Source organism: Amphiprion ocellaris, chromosome 18 (assembly GCF_022539595.1).
Source record: "Amphiprion ocellaris isolate individual 3 ecotype Okinawa chromosome 18, ASM2253959v1, whole genome shotgun sequence".
NCBI classification, from domain to species: Eukaryota; Metazoa; Chordata; class Actinopteri; family Pomacentridae; genus Amphiprion; species Amphiprion ocellaris.
The window spans coordinates 29,839,833-29,864,585 of NC_072783.1; the positions used below are offsets into that span (position 1 = coordinate 29,839,833).

Here is a 24,753-nt window from a genome sequence, read left to right on the forward strand (position 1 = left end):
TGGATGTTAATAGGACATAAAAATGTTCTGTAGCCTGCCGAGGATAATCCACTAGAAACATGAGAGAGAGAAGAAAGGAAAAAAATGTTCCTCTTGGCTCATCACTGGACGTGTTGATGGAGGGGGGAAAAAGTGAAATTGACAATATCATTGTAGGAGCGCACTAAAGGGGCGACGGTCCGCTCCACTACACTGAAGTAGGGATGTCTACAGTGGAAGAAGAAGAAGAAGGGGGAGGGTACCACTTTGTCACAGGCTGCTATGTAGATTAACCTTTCAATTAGTTGTTATCAGGTCCTCTCCATGTCTCGGCGCAAGCTTTTCAGCCTTCCGTTTCCAGGAGATCAAAAAATCCCACGAAACCGCTCGGATGTGTCGCTTCACATTTCTCCTTCGACGTTTTTCCCCGATAATGAAGAGGAGTATCCGAAGGGGGGGAAAACTTGAAGAGGTAAACTAACCAGCAAATATTTACGGTAGCCTGTGTGCCCTCTTTCTTTGCACTCTCTTTCTCTCTCTCTCTCTCTTTCCTACTAGTTATATATGTTCATCCTTGCATGAAACTTGGCGTTAATTTGTTGTTCTCGCCCTCAGCGGCGGCGGCAGATTTGTGTTACAAAACGGGGTAAAGAAAAAGAAAAAAAGAGGGGAAAATGACCAAGCAAGGGTGTCTGTGTGTCTAATATAATCTAGGAAAATGAGAGCGGAGAAATGGGAGCTAAAGAAACTAGCGATACATAATTGAGAAGCAGTGATGAAGGAGCTACTTCTCCCAGCAGTCGTGTTAACTTGTATTCCCCCCTGAACGTCTTTTCTCCCCTCCGGGTCTCACTATTTGTCCTCATTGGAGATATTTGATAGTTAATGGTGATAAAGAGGTCATGCCATCGTTGCACGGCGCAACACGGGACGGTAATCATTTGTCGCTGGCGGATGTTGAAACCGAGCTACTTTATTATTATTATTTTAAAGCTGCATTTATCGCCAGTTTAAATGTTAAATATATATCGGGAGAATTTCCGGCTCCTCTCAGGGAAATAATGAAAAGGGAGAGGAAGATAAAGAGGAGGGAAAAGGCGATAGCATAGACATTTTTTTTTTTGCCTGTCTTGAATATGCTACCTGGAATTAATATTTTCAAGGGTAAAAAAAAAAAAATAATAATGATAGAAATACATGTGTTCCACTTTAAATCAACGCAGGAGCCTTTGCAGGTTTTTATGCAAACAAATGATAGATTTAACAAACAGCCAATTAAAGTCTAAAATGATCCAAATCACTTTCAAGTGTAACCAACTGTTTCAAGGAGGAATCTAAGTAAAGGTGGGCCGGTGTTAAACGCGCCGCAGATGAGGTTAAATACGCGTCCCGTTTAATTACCCCTCCGCCGGTTTGTGCCCGTTATGGCGTGTTTATAAGTTAATAATCACCGGCGGAGTCGGTTGGAGCGGTAAGTTGAGATATTACGAGCGTTGGAGGTGAACGCTGTCGATTCATCACTGGAGGCACCTTAAGAGGCGGGTCAACGGAGGGAAGTGACAGATCACACAGCCAGTGGCGTGCCGCTCAGACCCAGCTCATACATAAAGATTGACATGCGCTTTATCAAACCAGAAATCGGATCTTGTCTTTACAGCCAATATTGAAGTTGCTAGGGAGGGCACATTAGTGTAGGTAAGGTTTAATGAGACTCCATTGGATTGTAATCAGCGTCATGTCGGATTCATGTAAACTACAACACTGTAACAAAATGGCGACTGTTTAGGTGACATCAGTAATGCTGGCAACGCTGTCATTTATCTGCTCAACTCAGCGGAACACAACTCCGGCTGTACTTATTACCGGGCTCTTTCGTCGGTAAACGTTTTCGGCTACGGCGGTCGTGGCTCGGACGTGTAGCAGCAGCTGTCAGGGAGTGAGTATCGATTATCTGTGTGTCATTAGGAGGAAAGAGGAAAAAAAAGAAGCTCGCGCTGATCATTTTGTCGCCGTCGAGCTGTCAAAAGTCTCGTGCGGGCAGCTAACGGTTAAACTTTACGTAGCTTTTTTTTCACGTGTTTTCTGCGTTTTACACGACAAATTTAAGGAATTTGCTCGCCGCAGGCAGGAAGGAATGTTAACTTGTAAGTTTGTAAAAAAATAAATAAATAAAAAAATTCTTCCAAAAAAACATGTCGAATATGAATGCGAAACCGACGTTTTGTGTCTCTCGGGGTGACTGTTTACACTTTTCCACAAGTCGCTAGAAGTTTCTAGCTACCTGTCATAGTCTGAAAAACTCTCAGAAAATAGTCTCTTTTGAAATGGACATCTGGTTTCGTGTGTGGATTATGGTGTCAGACTAAGGATTAAGTCACTCTGATTTCTTTAGCAGCCATGACAGCGCCTGCATCTGTTTTTATCCATCTGTTTCTCATGTTTTAGCACATCTTAAAAGTCCTGCATTCCTCTGGCTTAGCCTTTATATCCAATATGCTGTAAGCTAGTTTATGAAGTGTGAATAACAAGAAATACTCACCGATTTGTATTTTCTGTTTTCTTTTTTAGATTTGATCTGGGATTTTGATAAATTCCAAGTCCAGGTCAGCTACCATTGTGGAATTTACTAGTGCCAACTTTGCCCCAAGTTCAATGACAGATACCGAGGATTGAGAAGAAATGTGTGGATGCTGTTGTGGAACATAACTTTTTAACCTTAATAAGGATGTGGATGTACCAAGGTTTCAGCAGCAGAAAGGGGGAATCTTTATGGATCACGTTTTTGTGAGGCTAATTGTTCAATCATGGTAAAACTTGCAAACCCTCTGTACACGGAGTGGATTCTTGAAGCAATACAGAAAATCAAAAGGCAAAAGCAGAGGCCTTCAGAGGAGAGGATTTGTCATGCAGTGGCCACATCGCATGGACTGGACAAGAAGACCGTCCTTGAGCAGTTGGATTTAAGTGTTCATGATGGGTCTATCCTCAAGGTTACAAATAAGGGGAGCGCCTCTTACAAGGACCCAGGAAATCCTGGAAGAGTTGGATCAATCTTGCCTGCAAACGCATCTGTGCCATCAAAGGAATCTATATGGAATTCGAGCGATCTGCGCCATATTGATTGGAATAAAATAATTAGGAGGGCCATCGAGGGCCTGGATGATACACATGGCTCCTCGCTGAAGAACATCGAGAGGTACCTGAGGAACCAGGACGACCTCTCAGACATTATTGACAACCCTGCTTTCCGGCAGAGGTTGCGGCTGGCGGCTAAGCGGTCGGTTAACAACGGCAGGTTGTTAAAAAATGGCCCGCGGTATAAGCTCAGTCATGGCAGCATGGACGGAAGGAGCCCCAGGTGTCCAAGTGCTTCCCCCTTGGTCCTGTCATCAGTGACACTCCTCCCACATGAGCGAGACCAGGTACACACACCTTGGCTTCTCCATTCTCATTCCCTCATGCTGTTTCTTATGTCATCCTGACCTTTATTATGTCTTACCCTGCTGTTATCCCAAAAGGAGAAATCCCAGTACCCACAATACTGAAAACTATTCCTCTTGGTAATGTGTAATTGATTTCAACCTTACTGAGCTTTCACATGCACTGCAGCTACGTTTTGTGACAAGTAAGGGCTTTTTTGGAGCTTTAATGGCAGCATTAATATGATATCACAACTAAGTAGGGAGGATGAAAGTTTGGGCCTCCACTGAGATGAATTTGCTCAGTAGGAATTTTATAGCTGTGGTCTTAATATTCAGGACTCCAGCTTGGCAGGTCAGAAACAACGCCATCTAGAGTGTATCCCTTTGGGGCTGTGTTGGTCTCCATAATAAGAGAGCTTGGATAATCAGAAAGTCATGCTGACAGTGTGTGGTAGGCAGTCTGCTGTAGGCTTCCCACAGGTTATGTAACTCTAGCCTAATGACCTTAAAGGATGTGGCTGGCTGTCTTGTGAGTTGCAAGGCATTAGTGAACAGAATTGTGATATTTTATCGGTAATTTGCAAGGGGTATGAGAATGTGTCGAGAAAGGAAGGCAAAATATTCTCTGACTACATGTGGTTGTTATGACCTTTGTGCAAACTGAGATGCCCCAGAGAGGAAATAAAACCATATAAACAAACTTCCAGGTTGCATTGTTTCTGCTGCTTTTGGCACCTCAGGGCGGTTTATAGTTTGCAGAGATTGTATCTCTTTTTCTGGTGCTTAGCAAAAACACACACTGCAGACAAATGCCTGTAAAAATGACAGCACTTTTGTAGTTGCTTTGCAATTTTAAGACACTGTCAAGCGCAGGAGAGTGTTTGATGGAAAATAGTTTTCATTGTGTGGCCTAAAGTGCATCGTGCAGTCATCTAGGTAGTTTGGTGTGAAGGCTTTTTGCATATTGTGTGTTGAGGCTTATCAAGATGAAGTGCGGTCTTATAGTTTATGCACTAGTTATGCAGCTGAAGAGGCAGGCAGCATCAGGCTACAGAGCTGTCACCCTGCTCCTCACCAGTTTCACAGTGAATAATCAGGAAGCGACACCTTGATACTGCAGCCACAACTGTGACTGTGTCTGTGGTCAGGCCAAAAGTGAAACTGAGAACTGTTTAGAGACACTGTGTCCTGCAATGGTTCTCAGAGCTGAGGGAAGGCCTGCTGTTTTCCATTTGGAACATTTCAACCTATTGCTCCCAGCCTAATGACATCACCTCGCCCAGTCCAGGTTTACCATTCACTTCAAAGGATGAGACATCTCTGCTCAGTTGTTGAAGCACAACGAGACTGTGTGTGTGTGTGTGTGTGCGCGCGTGTGTGTGAGAATAAGAGATACTTTGAGGTAAAAAAGAGCAGTCTTGGTTTAGAGTTTATTAGATTCTGAAGAGACTCTGGCAGGAACAAAGGCAAGGAATGAGAGTTTTTTTTCCTGCTGTGTTATGCAACCACTTGAGCTCTCTCTCTCTCTACCAGCAGTGTTCTAATAGGACTCCACCCCCTCACTCAGGACAGCCTGCTCTTTTGAAGCAGCATAATTTCCTGTAATGTACTTAATTTAGAATCCCCAAGTAAATCATCAGCATCTCTTCAGCTGTGTTTGTTTCTCTATTTTTTGCATTTTGGGGCTGTACAGATTGCAAATTGCTATTGGTTTTATTCACCAGGCCTAAGAATATTCCAAATGGAAATTAATCCAGTCCAGATCAGACCTCACAGCTTAGTCGGTAGAGACTATGTTAGGGAGTCGTATTAAGGCATACTATCTTCTAAAACATTTCAACATTTCATCAGTGGTGTACTCAGGTTACACATTAGCACTCAGGAGCATCGTCTTAATTTCAAGCTTTACATTCATTTTTATCACTCGTATAATGCTTGGAGAAATCATTTCAGATTTTTTTAACACATTGTAAAAATTATGTACATGCACTTTTTGTACCTAGACGAGAAGTAATAACGCTGAAATAATCACAACACTGAGGCTTTGTTGTCAAATGTCTTTGCCTGCTTCTTTTAGCAGTGATAACACAGAATGGCTTGTGATCAAGGACTAATATTTTTTCCTTTATCTCTGTTCTGAGCGAATGGGATTTCAAGTTTGATGAGGCCCTTAGTGACAGACTTTGTACAGTCCAGTTAACAAAACATCGAGGTTATATGTAGCGTCACAGCTATTCTATGGTGTTTCAGAGAATAATGTGAAATGTCCATAGTAAGTTCTAAGAATCCAATGTGTTGTCTTCAGATTGACTTGTCAGATCAGCAGTAAAAAAAAATCCAAAGATGTTCAGTTTAAAGTTTTAATAAACACAGAAATCATCACAAATGGGCCTAGTTTATAACCGGGCTCATTTAATGAGATTGTTTGCAGTTGTGGCTCTGGCTGCCTTATGTCTTAGCAAATTTTTTTTATATTTTTGTTTTTCTTCCTGAACATGATACAATACAAGAATCACCTCTGAGCCACCGTGTTAAATCCTACAGGTGTAGTCTCACCACACAGTGGATTTTTTTTGTTATGTCCATAGTCACAGCTGTGTGAGCAGCAGTCAGCTTCTAATGCCAGTACCCACTTTCAAATATTGACCTGGCAGGTTGGAAAATAGAGTAATCATTGATGTGGCAGTAAACTGCTTTCCCTCACCGTAACTACTAATTGATTCAGCCAGGAACAGCCAGGAACAATGACCAAATTGCCACTGCATCCTTGCTGCACTTTCCCCCGGGGTTCATTTGGATGATGTGACAGGTTGAAAAAATGCTCCTGTCTTGTGTTTGTTGATGTATGAACAAAGAAAAGCATCATCTCCGTTAATTCAGCTGAAGGTCGGCAGGAGGTCAGGACCGGTAGAGATTTGGAAGATGTACGTTCGGTTAAGGTCAGGATGCTGATCTGCGTCATAGACACCGGGAACTAATTATGGGTATCCCCAGAGTGCCCTTCAAAGCTCCAGTCAATTGGTGAGGCCTTAGTTTGTAAACTGATGATGAGGTGGGTTATTTATGGTCACACCCTGTGAGTGTTATTTTCCGTAAAGAACTTCCTCTCAAGCGGAGAAAGAAGCCGCAGTTTGTTTGCTGCTCCTCTTGAGGCTTTTGTATATAATCTCATATTTTAAGGGAACTTTATGAAAGCCATATTGCATCCGTCTGAGTTTAGTCTGGTCTTCATTTCAACCGAAGATTCCTAAGATTACAATATGAAGTAATGACACTAAGTCTTCCCCAGTTCTCTCTCTGAAGTCAGTTTCTCTTCATTCTGAGTGATCAATGGGGAAATCCTCTTAAACCTTGAGCTCATATTTTACTTCTTCTTAACTTCACCGTAAGCCCTTTAATGAGTGTTTGTTCTGAGACTTGCAACATTTACAGTGGATCATGGCAGTAACAATGAGAGCATGTTTTATTATTGAGGTAATTTGATTACATGCTGGTTAATCCTTTCAGACTGGAGTGCAAGCCTTAAGAATTGGATTAAGCCCTTAAACTACGATTACTAAGATCACTTACCCATTCAGATGTAATGGATAAAGGAGGTGGATCTCAAATGCAGCAGATCTCTGAGGACTCTGAGATTCATTTATTATTCATTTCTAGTCTGTGAGAACTCAACTCTTTTTTTCATTCTCTGGGCTTCTGCTTCCAGTACATTTTCTTGTATGGCTGTTTCATTAAATCCACACACTGGTTTTATCTTCTTGCCTTAACCAGCAATATGACTACAGTGATCTAAAAAAATTCTGACAAGATAAAATGTCCAAAAACAAACAGGCTTTCAGGCGCTACATACACAGCCTGTGCCCATCTCTGTTTCTTAAACAGTTTGTCTCTGTTTGTGTTCCCACCCAGCTCCGGGTCGACCCCATCCCAATATGCAGTTTCTGTCTTGGAACGAAAGAGTCAAATCGGGACAAGCGGCCAGAAGAGCTGCTGTCCTGTGCAGACTGTGGGAGCAGTGGTAAGTCGCCTTGGGTAACATTCCAGTTATTGGATGTTCTCACAAGCCATAACATACTGTAAACAAGATTAAACTGTTTGTATGTTAGCAAAGGATCCAAAGCAGCAGTGTCGATGTATATGAGGAACAGAGGAGGGAAATATGACTAAAATCATTATTGCAGTTTTGAGTGGTAGTTTTTGTTGTTGTTTTTTTGTTTTTTTTTACATCAGAATAGATAGACATATGGATACTTTACTGTCACTGAATATCAAGACACAACAGACACTTTTAAAAATATAAATAATCAAAAGCACATATTTTTACTGTTACAATAAGGGTATTCAATAGGAAAAGACTCTTAACTGTGTATAGAATAATTATATATCCATTATATGTCCATTAGGACGAGCACAACATATATATGATTATTATAATTAAGTCACAGATTCTGACCATACAGGATTAATACTCAAACTCAGCGACAAGTGTGGCTTAACACATCGTACATATTTGATGACATCAGCATCGTGTTTCGTTTTCAGGGTTAACTTGACTAATGCCATCACCAGTAAACATAAATAGACTTCTGACAGTACTTGTTTGGCTCATAGGGAGCGCTGAACCAAGAGAATTTCTTACTCAACCAGATGTCACGTACCAAATGGTACCATCACAGTCTTAATACATACAGAACGTTTAAAGTTGTGTTGAATGCAATAAACTCTGCTCAGTTTCTTTCATCACACAAATGTTCAAAAAGAATTTCAATGCTAAAAAAATCCAATATTCTTATAATTCACAGTGTAGTAAGAAATAAAATTCACAATTTGGTATGTACCTTGGTTTAAGAGTTAGGGTTCAGTGTGTTTTGGTGCAGCAGATAATACAGAGGAAATGCATAAAGTGGAGTTTTTGACAATTATTTTGAAAAATGTACACATTCAGCAATCACTCATTGGCTAAACTCTTGCTATCACAGTTAAGGCACTTAAGTGCTGGCATATTGTCAATACCACAAAATACAGAACTAATAAGATTCTAACCTACATATCTCTCAAGGATAAAATAAATCAAATACAACATTTCCATCAAGTCAGGTGAATAAATCTACCTTGAAATCGAGCAGCACAATTTCAGCTGTGGAACTGCACCAAGTAATCTCTCTTTTTGTTAACATTGAGGACAAAGCCATCTTCATGGAACAAACTTTATTGGAAGTGTCACTGGAAAAACTGACACGATGTGGTTGCATTCATTATGGCTGGTCAATTGACCCATTCATTGTAAGCAAAGAAGCTGCAGGTTGTGGCAGAAAGGCCAACTGAAGATGGAATGTGAGTTAGTGCATCGTACATAATTATTAAAAAAATGCACAATGTTTGCCCAACTCTAAAGGTTAACACTATTAGCGTGGTATATCCGATATACAACAACTGTTGAGCTGCCAAAAGTTTCTGGTTGGAACTTGTGCTCTAGAATATCTGTTCCCAGTGCATGAGTACATAGACATAAATAGATTTACTCACTGTAGCTGTTTGTATCGGAGGGCATACTGAACCAAAGAAGTGTAGCATCTAACCGAATATCCTCTCCTGAACTCTTTGGAACAAATACACATTCAGTTACATCCCTTGTGTTTATATTTTCAAACGATGTGACAACAGGAACTTAAAAATAAAAATAGATAGGGGTAGAATGATGTGGATGAAATACTTTATGGTGGTATCTTTCATGGTAATTTTATTTTACAAGTTACGTACATGTGTATGTATTTGCTGTTATAGAGTTATAGCATTATATACTGTGTATCCTGGAAATGCAGCTCGCCACATCTCTGTACAACTCAACAAAAATATTTCTATATAGCAGTCAGCTCATTAATTTGCCTCATTGCCTGAAAACACTTAATATTAGAGGAGATATTAAAGGTTAAAAAAAATAAATTAAAAAAATCATCTCACAGTGAACAATATATCATCAAATCATCCAACCTTGGCAGCAGCAGCAGTTCTCAACATCGGTTAGGCAGATGTCACATTCTTCCTCCATATTTTCACTTCCCTTTAAGGATTTATTGGAAGAACGACGTTCAGATTGAGTGGCTGAAAGGATCCCAATTACTTGCAACCGTCAGAAAGGCAGATGCTCCAAGTGACCATTAGAACCTGAAATCAACCAAGTCATTTTCACTCAATTCAGATTCCTGTATAGAGCACTCCAGTTATAGGGGATCAAAGATCAACCTCTTTCCAGCTGCCGATTGTTGGCATTTCCTTTACTGTTCTTTTGTTCCAGACAAATCTGCTAACCCCCCATAAAATTACCTCTACCAAGGAGTCATTTATGTTTGAATAATTATTTTAAATGCCGTAAGGAATTGTTTTCCTGGTGACATTTTTACAGCTCAAATTTGACTAAGTAGCGTCGAGGTGGTTTTCATTAACCACTCATAGTGTACACAAATTGTGCTCTCACTGTAAAACAGCTGTTTTACAACCATGAGAGGGAGCTGGGTGAGAGAGGAGGCAAGCTTTTACATGACTTTCATGGATCGGCTTCCATTAGAATGAGTGCTGCTACTGTTTCTGCCTCATTAAGATCAAATTATCTGTAATTAGCGGCTCAGATGTTTGATCATACTGTTTTTAGACACAACTTGTGGCGGGAGGAAGAATGTTACGGACATCCAGGCCCACCATTGTTTTTAATGATGCAATATGTTAATATTTAACTTGACTGTGTGAATAAATAGGAAACCTTGTCTCTAGCTCCATGACACAGTCAGCACTGGTAAAAATGTGTTGTGATAATATGCATTTTTGATTGCTTCTGAAGGGCATCCATCGTGTCTGAAGTTTTCCCCCGAATTAACCTCAAATGTGAAGAGATTACGGTGGCAGTGTATTGAATGCAAAACCTGCAGCTCCTGTCGAATACAGGGGAAAAATGCCGTGAGTATAATGCATACATCTTTACACACACCATTTTTAGTGTTGTTGGCTTGAAGGTAGATCCCATTTTGTGCATCCCTGAGGATTTGTTGAGATTTGTAAAGCCTCTCTAGTGCACAATTGGGCTTATTTTTCTAAAAGACTTTAAATGACGGGGGGGTGTTACATGTATGCAACTGGGACATCCCTTACACATGCCTGCTGCTCCCTTTCAGGATGAGATGCTATTCTGTGATTCATGTGATCGGGGCTTTCACATGGAATGCTGCGATCCGCCGCTTTCAAGAATGCCAAAAGGTGAGGTGTTTACACTGTCTGGCTTCTCTGTTTCCCCCTCTGCTGTCAATTCAAAGCCTTTTCTTCACAGACGGCCGTTTGGGGCTGTCACTCAGCACACAGAGAAGCAGCGGTGGCTTATTAGGAGCTTTGCATGCATATCAAATTATTCCAGCATCCCCAGGGAGATTTGCTATCTCTGGATTACAGTACTGACCCTACAGCGAGGCTTGTAATGATGGTGCACGTACTGTAGTAGGATATTTGGCAGGCAATTCATACAAGTCACATAGCTTAGCTCAACAAGCTGACACGAAGTCTATTTCGCTGGACAGAGAATTGACCCAATGTTTTTCTTATGGATTTTCACATTGTGAGTAATTGATTGTCATTGTGAGCTGTCAGGATTCTCGCCAGCTCTTGGTATTAAAGGAAATGTTTCAAATGAATGTACTGTATGTCCTCTGAATTGATGAACCCACCCAAACTGTACTCTGTGTGTTTGGACGCCCTCCAGGAACCTGGATCTGCCAAGTCTGCAGGCCAAAGGAGAATGGGAAGAAACTGCTGCACAAGAAAGCCGATCAGATCAAACGACGATATGCAAAGCCAATCGGAAGGCCCAGAAATAAGCTCAAACAAAGAATGTGAGTGTGCAGTAATCTAAATATTAGTAGGGCAATGATAAACAAATAAGACAACACCAAACAAATAAAACCATACAAGCAACTTTTAGATGCTACATTGGCTAAATAGAATGTATACATTAGTGTGTAAGCAGCACTTGAATGTTGTAGCAGCCTGAGGTTTAATCTTAACAGCTTTTATATATTTAGTTGGAGAGGTTAGCATAGCATCTTTTTTGTAAGCTGATAACAGGTCTTGTACATATAATCTTATTTTGCAAAGTTGCTAGCAACCATAGATGTCAGAAAAATGCAGTGGAATTAAAAGTGATGGTTGCATTTAAGTATAAAAAAGCATAAACTACCTCAGAGTTGTGTGAAAGTACTTACTTCAGTAGAATAGATGTTCTTAGCTTCATTCCTCTTGTGGCAGTCAGAGCTGACCTTCTACAGCAGACTTTGTTGTTCTTGTCTCGGCAGGTCTGTAACCAGTGGTGACGGCTCCATGGTAGCACTTGGAGGAAGGGGGTCACCTGGTAGGGGTCAAAAGATTACCGTCTGTTCCACACCTTCATCTGGTCATGCTGCATCTGTGAAGGACGCCAGAGACAGATTGGCTGTTGCAGACCCTTGTTGTGCGGTCGACGCCACCCAATTCACCACTTCCACTCCCACCACCACTCCCCCCCTCACGCCCACCTCCACCCCAGCTACATTCACTGTTAACAAGAAAACCAAAGGGCTTATCGATGGGCTTTCCAAATTCTTTACTCCTTCCCCTGTGGGCCGTCGCTCGCGAGCTGTAGCCGTAGAGTCGCCCGCCAAACAGTTAAGCTCTAGAGACAAAGGTCCACCCAAACTGTCCAAGCCACCAGAGCCGTTTGCCTTTGCTGCTGACGCCTCTCAAAAGATAACTCCCTCGTCCTCTGCACTTCCTCCCGCTTCCTCATTGCCGGGACTTAGCCCCCCCTTGCAAGTGTCCAGCAGCTCCACCTCTGCTAACTCGCCCCAGAGCTCTTCCAGCCAGTCTAGTGTCCCTTCTCTGAGTAGTCTCTGCAATAGCAGCCAACTTAAGGGACTTTTTGATGGACTTTCTCACATTTACACAACTCAGGGACAGTCACGGAAAAAGAGACTACCTTGCTACGCGCCACCTAAGCGCATGCCCCATAAGCAGGATTTGCCCCGTGTGTCCAAAACGGGACCCCAGCGCCTGGGAAAGAATGAGTTTAATAAAAATAGGTTACACTCCACATCTGCAGGGCCAGGGCGACCCAGAGGACACCCGTTTAAGATGGTCAGTCATTTCAAACGTAACCCTTTCCTTAAAAAGCACAGGATGCTAGGCAGGCTGAGGTATAAATTGAGCCCTCAGAAGGGAGCCCCCTCACCAGGAAAGGGAGACTTGACAGACGGAAGAATTAAGCCTGAGAATAATCATGGTAAGCAAGGCTCGAAATTCCAGCCAAGACCTGCGTATCCACACCTTTAAGCTTCTTCTTTATTTATTTATTTATTTTTTTTAAAGCTTGACACTCGCAGTTATTTTTTTCCAGCCTAGAGCTAATATTTTCTTTGAGAAGACACCCTCAGCATTCTAACAGACTACTAATCTTCTTCCTAATTTGAATTATTTTAGTTTATTAACACAGTTTCGTTGCGTTTTGACTTGGCTGCGGAGTTTACGTGGCTTCCATCCTCTCGCCCGTTGGCTTTTGTCATAGTGCATGGCCCACTAACTCCCTCATGTTGCTCCTTGCTCTGTCCTTGACCCTCTGCAGTAGTGCGCACATTGTGATCACTACCTAGTAGAGACTGTAGTCACATCGCGCTCTTCCTCATCCCACCCTCACTCTTGAAATCACTGTCTCCACTCAACCTCACTTCCAGCGGTCATTAGACACATACAACCTAGTGATTCACCCAGCCAAGTTGACTCAGAGCTGACATGATGATTATAGCCAGAAGTGCAGCAACCCTTACATTTCACTGTTTTCCTGAGAGAAGTCACAGTTTAAAAAAAAAAACACGTAGGAAAAACAAACGGATATATGTTTCAAGAAGTTCTAAACAATATCCTGCACAAACACTACTTACTCCAGCAGTACATTTCCATAAATATGTTAATGACACATCCCTTCCACTTGTAATGGGTTTTTGTTTTGGTGGTTAAGTCATGGTGTTGATGTCTTTCATAAAATTACTGTCTGCTTTCCAACATCAGTTGCTTTTCATGTTGACACTCGCTCCCTTCACTGCATCTGCTTCTTAATTCATGGGAAACTGTCTTGGTGGATGACTAAGCACATGAAAGCGGTTACGCAATTAGAGTGATTTAGTTTCACTTCATTACATTAGGGATTTTCATATAAACATGCAAAGATGATACATTATGAAATTCCTCAGAGACACAGCCTCAAACAGGCTCAGCAGCAGTACTCACAGTATAAGCGCATTTGCATAGAATGCATTTATGAGATTATTCAGCCACGGCTGCTTCAAATAGGCCGGTGCTGATGTGCTGTCTGATGTGTTGATGTTGTGTTATTGTGCCTGTAACAGGCCACAACGGGGAGCTGCATGTGAAGCAGGAGACCCGGGCAGAATATGTGGCCATGTCCAGAGACCACGTCACAGAGGAGGACATTGAGACGTTCACACGTGTCCAGGAACTCGCTGCTCAGGTGAGAGAACTCATGATATATATACTCAATATATTACCTGCATGAACAGGCATCATATATTATCTCTAAAGGACCCTGTTTGTATTTCTCCTGTAAGTATTTTTTCTTGGGAGTATCAACATATATATTAGAATAAAGTTGCAAACTTCTGTACTTTGGTCTAAGATTCTAGATGTTTTTACAAGTAAAGTCAAGAGCAAAAAAATTTTATTCCAAATATTTTCATTATTATAATAATAAACCCATTTTAATATAAGAATATTTAATGACAGTCCAAAAAATATAGCAGTCACAATCATTTATTTTTTAAAAATCACATGGCTTCCAGCATTTAGTTTATTTCTTAGAACTTTTGATTTTGGGAGCTGCACAGTATTGTATTATATCATTAGGCAGAACTTTGAACAGCAGGACCATGAGTTAGTCTGACATTCCCATGTATTATTCCAATTATCTGTTATCATCAGTTATCATTGTAATTATCAGTTATCTCCAGGCGTGCTTCGCTGTCCCGTTTCCATTCAGTGTTGAGTAAATTTTAAAATAACCGAGCAGGCTAAGAAAGCATTCTTTTAGGTTCAGCCCTCGCCCTTCTTCAGACAGTCCTTTGTTCCACTGGCCTCGATCAGATGATGTATTTTCTCACAGAGGGTATTTGGTTTTCTAAAATACAAAATAGTTTCAGCCTTTATTTCAGCATTTGTATTTGTACAACTGTACTACATGGTAATATTAGTAGCACGATTCATTTAATCAACATGAATTATTGTTTAATCTGTTAGCCAGGTATGAACAGCAGCTAAGACTTACTGTATCTGTAATTGTTCAATTCCAGTAACATAATCTGTCTTATATGGTAAAAATGATTAACTGCTCATGTTTTAACATTATGGTAGTAGATACAGATAGAACATAGACACCCTTGAAGACTTTCAGGAAAACTGATAAAAAGCTCTCTTCAAAAACTGATTGAGCAATGAAAGCCAGCAGATCAGGCAGTTACTCTGGTATCGGGAGGGACTACATTATGTTATTTAAGTGACCGATTTATGTCAGATGTACTGTAGCTTTCATTTTCACATGAGAACTGAACCACAGTCTTGATAAGAATTTGTCCTGATACGATTATATGGACTTGTGATAAGAGACACTGTAACACTGAATTATCTGGGTCACCATATTTATCAATTTGTCCTTTGTTAAATCTTTTCACAGAGAACTGGATCTCTGATGAACACAGACTCTATTCGATGCCCTGCTGTCATTGAATTTGGAAAGTATGAGATTCAAACCTGGTACTCGTCACCTTACCCACCTGAGTATTCAAGGTAATGTTGATTTCTTTTCTATGACAAATAGTGCCACTTTCTTTGTTCCTGGATCTGCATTTATTTCAACGTCCTTTTATAAAATCTCTCATGCTGAAGTACAAACCACAGCTCTCTCTCTTTTGTCTTCACCAGATTACAAAAGCTTTATCTCTGTGAGTTCTGTCTGAAGTACATGAGAAGCAAAAACATTCTCCAGAGACACACAAAGAAGTGTGGCTGGTTCCACCCGCCAGCCAATGAAATCTACAGAAAGGACAACCTTTCCGTATTTGAGGTCAGCTTCCCTTTAGAGCAATAAAGCAATAACTGTATGCTGCATGAGATCTGGCTGAATGGGTTCTGGGAGGAGGAGGGGAAAAATAGGAACAGTTTGAACAGTGTCCTCTTGCTCTTTTTATTCCGTGTTTAGGTTGATGGAAATGTCAGCAAACTATTCTGCCAAAACCTCTGTCTGTTAGCCAAGCTTTTCCTGGATCACAAGACCTTGTATTATGATGTGGAGCCTTTCCTCTTCTACATACTTACAAAGAATGATGAGAAAGGCTGTCATCTTGTGGGCTATTTCTCCAAGGTAAGAATTACTGAGTGATTTTATGGGAAACGAAAGAATACCGCACATCATTTTTGAATGGTTATACTGATACAGAGAGACCTCACTGTAATTTGTCCATTTTCCCAACGTGGATTGAATTTATTCACTGTGGTGCTTAATCAACTCATGATTAATGCGATTAGTCAAGCAAAAACGCCAAATGTTAGGTTCCAGCTTTTCAGATGTGGGAATTTGCAGCTTTTCTGTTTTACATGATTGAAAATTGATTTGGAAAACAAGCAACTGTCACAGTCTTCTGACAAACTGAACATGAAATTGAATTATCAGAAACAAAAAATCATTGACAGGTTAACTGATAATGATAATTATCGTTAGTCGCTCCTAATTTTCACACAGTGATACTTGTTAGTGAGAGATGCTACGCTGTGTGTGTGTGTGTGGTGTGCATGTGCACAGCTTTAGACAAGGACAATGGCAGGTGCAGTAAATTGCCAGCTTCAGCAGAGCTCTGACATACTTGATCTGTTTCTCCTTCCCTCAGGAAAAGCTTTGCCAGCAGAAGTACAATGTCTCCTGCATAATGATCATGCCTCAGTACCAAAGGCAAGGATTTGGAAGGTTCCTTATTGATTTCAGTAAGTTCCTTAATGCTTTTTTAGACCACCAAACTCAGTTTTTATCCTTTGGATGTTACAAACAATTTCAGATTAAAGGGTGAACTTGTAGCTTGTGGCAAGGTGCTGTTATTTTGTTAAGGCTTTGAATGGGCCTAATCAAGAGCATTCATGTACGGTGCTTGGGCAATCACACAAGATTAGGAGCTGGAAACATAACATTCAGGTTGCATACATTATTTGGTGGCCAGTAGTATTTAACCTAAGCATTGGCTGAAGAGCTTTTTCCATAGAAAATCGTCTCCGATTCTCTCTCCTTGACTTGTGATGAGGCGTAGATGCTGCTTTTATGTTTTAGCCTAGTAAATGCAACACATGCAATATTTAAAGCCTTGCGGTCCACTTATGAAAACAGTTGCTGCCTTGAGTGGATTTCTGTGTTTAGGCAGGCAGTTTTTTGTCATTATAGGCGACTTTGTGTGTGAGGAAGAGAAGGAAAAGAAATGAGTGCAGGGAGGGCGGGCGGTAATGGAGCATTTGATTTCCTGTTCACTTTGGGAACCATTGAGACACAGAGATGTGAGAGGATCTGTGATATTGAGAGTGTGCTGATAACAAAGACAGGGATTAAGGGAGATTGAACACAGCTGAGTTCTGAGCTCTTTGAAGGCTTTATTGGAAAATGTAGCTTTGGAGCTGGAAGTTGTTTAGATTAAGATTTTCTGTTATATTGGATTGTATTAGAGGAACACTTTGTCTCAGGTAGCTCTGAGAGCCGAGCGTTGGTGTGTGTCTGTGTGAAAAATGTTCTCTTTCAAATCATAATTCAAAGGTCTCAGAGTAGCTCTTTTGTTTTGGTGTATTATTGATAATATACTTGTAAAACAACACAGAATGAAAAATTACTCTTTTAATTAATTTAGTTGAATATTCATGGCTAAGTGTTTGTTATCACAGGCTCCTTTTCTTAGCTTTAGTAATGAATATTGTCGTGATTGCTGCAATATTATGTGCTCACTGTTTGGTGATTAGATTTGCTTGTTTGGTTCTCGGTAGTGGGTGCACATTAAAAGGCATTAATTAATTTCATGCCGCTCATAATGGATGACCCTTGACAGGGCCACTATAAAACTAATTACATACAGATACATATGAGTATTAGTTTTTTTCCTTGTTCGTTATCTCCCCTAAGTGCAGTCTCCTGTGAGCAATGACATCCAGCTGCTTCTCTGTTTCGCTCTGTCGCTTTGTTTCCGCTTTACTCCCCTCTTTCAGCCTCCTCTGTTGCCCTTGCCAGCATGTATCATAGCTTCTGACAGAGGTTGAAGGAGTGGAAAGCTGATTGCCTTTTCTCCCTTTATAGTATTTGAAGGTGAATTCCAACCAGGGTTTGGTGTCACATCCTTACATAAATATGTAATCCATAAGGGAGGGGGTGTAGGTATTGAATTGCAATCTGAAATAACCCAGCAGCAGCCTCTGGCTTGACTAAAGCATTTTGTTTTTGTTTGAATCGTGTCTTTTTAGGTTACCTTCTCACCAGGCAAGAAGGACAAGCCGGCTCCCCGGAGAAGCCGCTGTCAGATCTGGGTCGCTTATCCTACCTGGCATATTGGAAAAGTGTCATACTGGAGCACCTTTATAAGCACCCAGATAAACACATCAGTGTTAAAGGAATAAGCAGGGCCACTGGGATGTGTCCACATGACATCGCCGCTACTCTCCAGCAGCTCGGCATGATTGACAGACAGGATGGCAGGTCAGTTTCCAAGCCACAGTCTCCTACAGCCTGTGCTGCCGCTTCTGTATGCTGTCTGACTTATCCAGGCCAGCGGGTATTTTTAACAGCATATCCATTAATGCCGCTGAATATTGACAGAAGTAAGTCAGGTTAAGCACCCCCAAGGACACGGAGCACCTGCTGTCCCAAAGAGCTCGTCTTTGTGCTCGTATTTAACCACACATCACCTTCCGTCTACCCTGCCTCGTGCTTCCCTGCGTTGTGGATGTGAACTCATGCACTTCTCTCACTGTGACTTAGGATTGTGCTGATCAGAAGAGAACGACTGATTCAGAGGCACATGGAGAGGCTGAGGGCTAACCCGCGTCAGAATGAGGTGGACCCCGATGCCCTGCGCTGGACACCTTCCACAACCCTGAACGCTGTGCTGTCTGAGGAGGAGAGGGAGGCAGAGATGGATGTAGGTTTCTTTGTTCAAGAGATGTTGTTTGTTTACACTTGCCTGCGATGCTGTTAGTGAATGTCTGTTTGATTAGCTGGGGAGTTCAAATAGAGGCCATTAATGGAAAAGACATCCTCACTGTCAGCAGGCATCTAATGTTGTGCAAAATTGCCCTAAATCAGTTCACTACATAATTGATAGTACTGAATATTCCATGAAATGAAATCTTTCCACGGTTGCTTAACAGAAATGTTTCCTTCATGATGGGCAGACATCCAATCAGGACGCTGCTCTTATTATCAGGAGAAACCTGCAGTGATTCATTTGTCATGATGTTAATTCCAATCTCTTGTTTTCCCATTAGCCTCATTGCTCAGATGTTGGATCCGTGCGTGCGCCTTTCCCAGAGATAATGCGTCTTGTCTGTTTAATTACCAGGCTGAGCGGCTGAAGGAACAGGCCAGTTGCTGGGAGAAGGAGGAGAGAGAGGGCTACATGATGACTCACAGTAACAGGCAACCTCTCACGAAGGTCCACTGCAAGGTTCCCTATCGGACCTATGAACGCCGGCCCACACCTTCCTGGACCAGGCGTATCCAGCAGATGGAGGAAGTGAGTGACGATGACGCTGATGAAGACGATGATGACTCTGATGGCTCACCACCCATCCTGACAAAAGCCCATGCAATGCTTGCAGCCAAGAGAAAGGTGACTTTTAGTGTTTGTTCATTTGAATCATCATTCTTCTTAACCACAAGTCCCCAGTGTGATTATCTCATAGGTAGTCTGGAGTTTTCTCCAGCACAAAGTGGAACTGGATGTATATCTAGATATCTTCCTTCATTAAGGACCATGTTGTGTACTTGGGTGAGATGGAAAGGTTTGCTAAATATTCATGAATTCAGTGTAGGCTTCGGTGGCTTCCTCCTGTCATCTGGAGCCTCCCTGTGTGCCTGCAGCTGTAGATAATAGATAGTGTTTTCACTGCTGGTGTCGAGACTGTGCAGGCTAAACCTTGTACTATTGTCAATGGTCATGGTTAATTTACTGCCCTCCTCTGTGCTTCTCACATCTGTTCTGTCTATATGGCACTGCCCCCTTGTGCTGGAGATAATATTACAGCCGGCTGCATGATGTCAAGGAGACCTTTTCAACAAAAACAGTATGGAAACCAGAAAAGAATGGCAGTGGCTGTTGGGGTTTATTTAGTGCATTAGTTACAGTATTGATTTCACATTCTTCTTGTGGAGGATTTCGGAGAGGAGAGTGGTTGAGTCGCAGGCAGCCGGTGGGAAACAACTGGAGAATGTAAAATATAGACTGTGGTTTCTGCTTACTCTGCCTTTCTCATTTGTGGTTTTCCACACCAGGCTGCATTGCTCAAACATTTAGTCTTGCAGTGTGGTTTTAACATTTTACATTTAGCAAAGAAGCTTGAATGTTTTCCTGCTATACCCTCACGGAGGTCATCCACCTAGTGCCCTAGTTTTCAGTCTTAGCAAAACGACTCTACTCCAATGGAGGTTTAGTTCTGTTTTCATCGGTTCTTCTTTTGTTTGTCTTGCAGAGAACCATTGTTCTCAAGAAGAGAGGGCGTAAAAGAAAGCGAATAAACAGTAGTGTAACAACAGAAACCATCTCTGAGACAACAGAGGTGCTGAACGAGCCATTCGACAACTCAGAGGATGAACGTCCTATGCCCCTGCTGGAACGCACCTGCAGAGTGGGCGAGACAGAGGAAGAAGAGGAGGAGGAGGAACACAAAGACAAGACACCAACTACACCAATGAAACGCCGGAGAGGTCGTCCAAGGCTGGAGAAAAATGCACAGAAAGACAATCTTGAACACTGGAGTGAAGGTATTTTTATCTTGGCTGTAGTAAAAACATTATTGATATTTTGTATGTTTTACATTGTCACAAAAAATGTTGTGAAGCAAATTTGTTCGAACTCTATGGCGAAACATTAAAGTGTTTTTTCTTTTTTTGTGTGTGTTTTTGCAGGAGCTGACATTCTCTCTAAGAGACCCAGCAAACCCCGTCCAGTGAAACGGAAGAAAGGCTGGCCCAAAGGAGTGAAACGTGGCCCTCCTAAATGGAGGCTAAAGAACGAACGAAAGATGGGCTTCAAGCTGAACCTCTACACACCCCCTGAAACTCCCATGGAGGCAGAGCAGCACCACATTCAGACTGAAGAAGCAAAAGATGAAGCAGACCACGACATTCTCAGTGCTGATGAAGGCAGCAAAGCAGGCAGAGTATCGCCTAGTCCAGATGTAACGCTAGACATACTCCCCTCGGAGCCTCCAAGTCCTGCTGATCATGGCTCCCAGAAGTCGAGCTCCCCTGAAGGATCACCGGTGGCCTCTCCGGTGTGCTCACCTGCTGCCTCTCCTGGCGCCGTGTCTCCTGCACCTGGGGACCGAAGTGATTCCCCAGAACCACCTGAAGATGACCAGCAAGAGAGTGAACATGAGGAGGAATCCCCAGCCAAAGATGCAGAGCACAGCACAGACGGTGCTGTGTCGCTGGAGAATGACAACGAGGAAGATGAGGAGGAGGATGAGCAGAGAGCTCAAAATGAGGATCAGGATGCAGATGACGAGGATGACAGTCACAGCAAGACGGCAGGACCTGAGAGCAGCATGGAAGAGTTGGAACAGAGTTCAAAAGACATACCCAAATGCACCCCACCTTTTTTAGATCCAAAAGAAGACAATGACTCTGAGTTGAGTCGGCAGGTTTCTACAGTACTGTGTAGTGAAGAGGAACCAGCTACTGCTGCAGAAAGCACGCAGGATGCAGTGACAGAAACAACAGTAGCAACGCCGCCACCTGAAGCAGCAGCAGTCGCTTCAATAGCAGCTGTAGACTCAGATAATCCTGTAGACTCTGAGTCAGAGGAAGAGAGCACACCCAGTCCTTGTCCGGACCACCCGCCTCTTCCACCTGCAGATAGGCCAACGCTCAGTCCCGTGCTGAGGGAGGATCCCCCAGTCTGCACAGAGATTGATTCAGAGACAGCCCAAGCTGTTCAGTCCCTGACGCAGGAGACTGAGCGGGAGAATGTTTTCCAGGACTGTGTGGAGAGCCAGGAGCCCTGCAGGAACCTGCAGCCCTATGCCCATGTGGCCCAGAGCCCCCAGCTCACCTCACTGGATGACTGCCCTCAGTCTGACCACAGCAGTCCCCTTTCCTCCGCGCAGTCCCATCCCAGCCAGTCGGTACGCTCCGTTAACAGCCCAGCCGTCTCCATCCTGGAAAGCGGCTACACTCAGATTAGCCCTGACCATAGCGCCATCTCGGTGCCCTCGCTCCACAACATGGAGACAAGCCCCATGATGGATGTGCCGTCTGTGTCGGACCACTCCCAGCAGGTGGTGGACAGTGGCTTCAGCGATCTGGGTAGCATCGAGAGCACCACAGAGAACTACGAGAACCCCAGCAGCTACGACTCAACTATGGGGGGCAGCATCTGTGGGGCAGGCCCCTCCCAGAACAGCTGCTCCTATGGCAGCATCCCCCCTAGTGGTCTGCCCCAGAGCAGCTGTGCCGTGAGCCAACAAATGGCTGCTGTTAACCCCGGCAGCTGTGGAATGATTCAGCAGAACAGCCTGAGCTCGCCGCCGCATTGCAACGTCAAGTCGCCACAGGGCTGTGTGGTGGTGGAAAGGCCTCCCAGCAACAGCCAGCACAACCAGCACAGTCAACACAGCCAGCGCAGTCAGCACAGCCAACACAGTCAACACAACTCCCACAGCAGGCACGGTCCACACAATCAGCACGGCCAACACAATCAGCACGGTCCACACAATCAGCTATCCCAGCACAGTCAACACAATCCCCACAACCAGCATAGACACCACCACAATCACCACCTGCAGCACAATCAGCTCAGCCAGCACAATCAGCACGCTCAGCATAGCCTTCACAATCAACACAGTCAGCACAGCCAGCAGCAGCCCATGGCACAGTGCGCCATACCAACCAATTTCACCACCACCATGCAGCTGGCAGACATTCCTGAGTCTGGCAACCCAAACTTCGCCCTCTATGAGAGGATCAACCATCAAGGGGAGTATGGCAGCGGGCACTACTCTCAGTCATCTGGCCTCAGTCTGGCCAAACTGCAGCAGTTCACCAACACATTCATAGATCATCCTCACTCACTGCCTTTCAACCACTCGGCCTCACACCCCATCACATCTTATGCAAACACCCCGTCGCTGTCATCGCAGCACTCTAGTCTGGTGTCCCTGTCTCAGACCCCACATCGAGTCCCCAACCCACAGGTGCAGGCCACCATGACCCCGCCCCCAAATCTCAGCTCGCCGCCTCCCATGATGCTACAGCGCAACATGGGCATCCCGCCCTCGCAGCGGATCCAGCCCCAAATGGCCTCTAAGAATCACATCTCTGCGCGCTCCAAGTCGGCCCCGCTGTCGCACCACCAGCAGCAGATGTACGCCCGGCCTCCACAGACTGTTGCCATGCAGGCGCCATCCAGGACGCTGGCCGCCATGCCACGCATGAGCATGAACATGAACATCATGCCGGCACCAGCCTACAATGTCAATTCCATGAACATGCCCTCCCTCAACGCCATGAATGGATACAGCATGAGCCAGCCCATGATGAACAGTGGCTACCATGGCAACCATGCCTATATGAACCAGTCACCCCAGTACTCTATGCAGATGGGCATGATGGGAACACAGCCATACCCCCAGCAGCCCATGCAGGCTCCACCACATGGCAACATGGTGTACACTCCAGCTGGTCACCATGGTTACATGAACACAGGCATGTCCAAGCAGTCCCTGAAAGGGCCTTTTATCAGGCGGTAACTCTCCGCAGGACTGTGCTGGTTCTACTCACGTGCATTTTGCTGTTTAAAGATGCACTGATCTGGCCTTGTTTTCTTTTTTTCGGTGTCTTTTTGTTATTGTTTATTACTTAAAAACCAGCAGCAGCACTTGGAAAGAATGCAAAAATTTTCATCAATGAGTAAACTTTGAAGCTAATGTTAAAAAGTATTTTTGTTCCTCCACATGGGAAGCCTTACATCATTACGATGAAAATCTATTTAATTAGTGTTAGTGTCTCTGATGTGTCTTTAGGCCAGGCGGGTTCGGAGCTCAGAGGTAGACATTTCATCAGTGGTCTTGCAGTCGTGTAGCAGCCTCAAATGAAGCCATTTAATGTGCCTGCTACAAGTGGAGATAGTGGCTGTTTGAACCTGTTCAGTGTACCTGTCTAACAGTGCTGACAATTAGTTTGTACTATACTCATGCCTTTGTATATTTAAATTATTGTACTTATTTTGTAAAGTGACAACTAGCATGCTTCAGTCTCTGTTAGTGACAGTGCATTGAGTAGTACTGTACAAGTGTTGTGCTTAATAGCAAGCCATTTTAAAAATATCTGGCCTTTATTAGGTTTCCCTCCACAGGGAGAAAGATGAAACTATATTTTGTTAATTCTAATAATGTAAAAAAAAATGTAAACTTAGTCCTGTTTTCTGTTTGGTTTGAGAGGTTTTATTGCTATGTATGTATAATTCTGAAGTCTTTTGTAACAGATCTCCTTGAGGCAGCTTTCTGTTTAATAAAGCAGACTGATTTCTGTCAAAATAAAAAAGCATATCTCAGTGTTTGTACCCTGAAAAATTCTAAAACATTTCAAAATGTCCAGAAGTGTGGCAGAATTTAAAAGAACTAAATGATTATAATGATGAATAACAATAAAGAAAATATAAATTTAGTCCAAAGTCGATATTTTACATAATGCCTTTAAAGCTACGTTTTCATTCCATCTGTAGATTTGTTTTCTATCTTTATAAAATGTTGGATTTATATTTTACCGAAGTGTAGAAGAATAGAGCCTGTGAATAGACCAAACTAAGCTAATGGATTGCATGTAAAACGCAACTTGTACTTGTGTTTTTGTTTATATTGCTCTTTTGTAGCCTTTGTACCTGTACAGAGTTGCTGGTAAGAATGGGGGGAAATACCTGGCTATGTGCACACAAATCGGACAGAATGACATTCTTGTATTTATGACTTTCCTCTTTTTGTCAGTCACTTAAAAATGCTGTACATTTTAGCATAAGAATAAATTATGATTGACCATGTA

At 42.9% G+C, this 24,753-nt stretch overlaps 1 protein-coding gene across 4 annotated transcripts; it reads left to right on the forward strand.

Moving 5' to 3' along the window:
• The first annotated feature begins 160 nt into the window (after window positions 1–160).
• kat6b (K(lysine) acetyltransferase 6B) lies at window positions 161–24,753 on the forward strand. Of its 4 annotated transcripts, none has more exons than XM_023279573.3 (17): window positions 161–451; window positions 2,548–3,401; window positions 7,311–7,419; window positions 10,237–10,352; window positions 10,568–10,649; window positions 11,146–11,275; window positions 11,735–12,696; window positions 13,817–13,938; window positions 15,154–15,266; window positions 15,402–15,543; window positions 15,679–15,840; window positions 16,364–16,457; window positions 17,964–18,195; window positions 18,478–18,637; window positions 19,058–19,327; window positions 20,187–20,478; window positions 20,623–24,753. In XM_023279573.3, exons 2-17 carry the CDS (start codon window positions 2,784–2,786, stop codon window positions 23,463–23,465), a joined length of 6,447 nt encoding a protein of 2,148 aa, XP_023135341.2. In that variant the 5' UTR covers window positions 161–451; window positions 2,548–2,783; the 3' UTR covers window positions 23,466–24,753. The 4 variants fall into 4 exon arrangements, with proteins under 4 accessions (XP_023135341.2, XP_035808425.1, XP_023135340.2 ...); XM_035952532.2 differs by having other exon boundaries at window positions 162–451; window positions 11,735–11,790; XM_023279572.3 differs by lacking the exon at window positions 161–451 and adding an exon at window positions 1,681–1,915.

Coding starts and splice junctions, on each gene's coding strand:
- kat6b (XM_023279573.3), top strand. CDS start 2,784: ATGGTAAAACTTGCAAACCCTCTGTACACGGAGTGGATTCTTGAAGCA. Junction 12,697..13,816: donor TAAGCCTGAGAATAATCATG/GTAAGCAAGGCT, acceptor TGCCTGTAACAG/GCCACAACGGGGAGCTGCAT. Junction 16,458..17,963: donor AAGGTTCCTTATTGATTTCA/GTAAGTTCCTTA, acceptor GTGTCTTTTTAG/GTTACCTTCTCACCAGGCAA.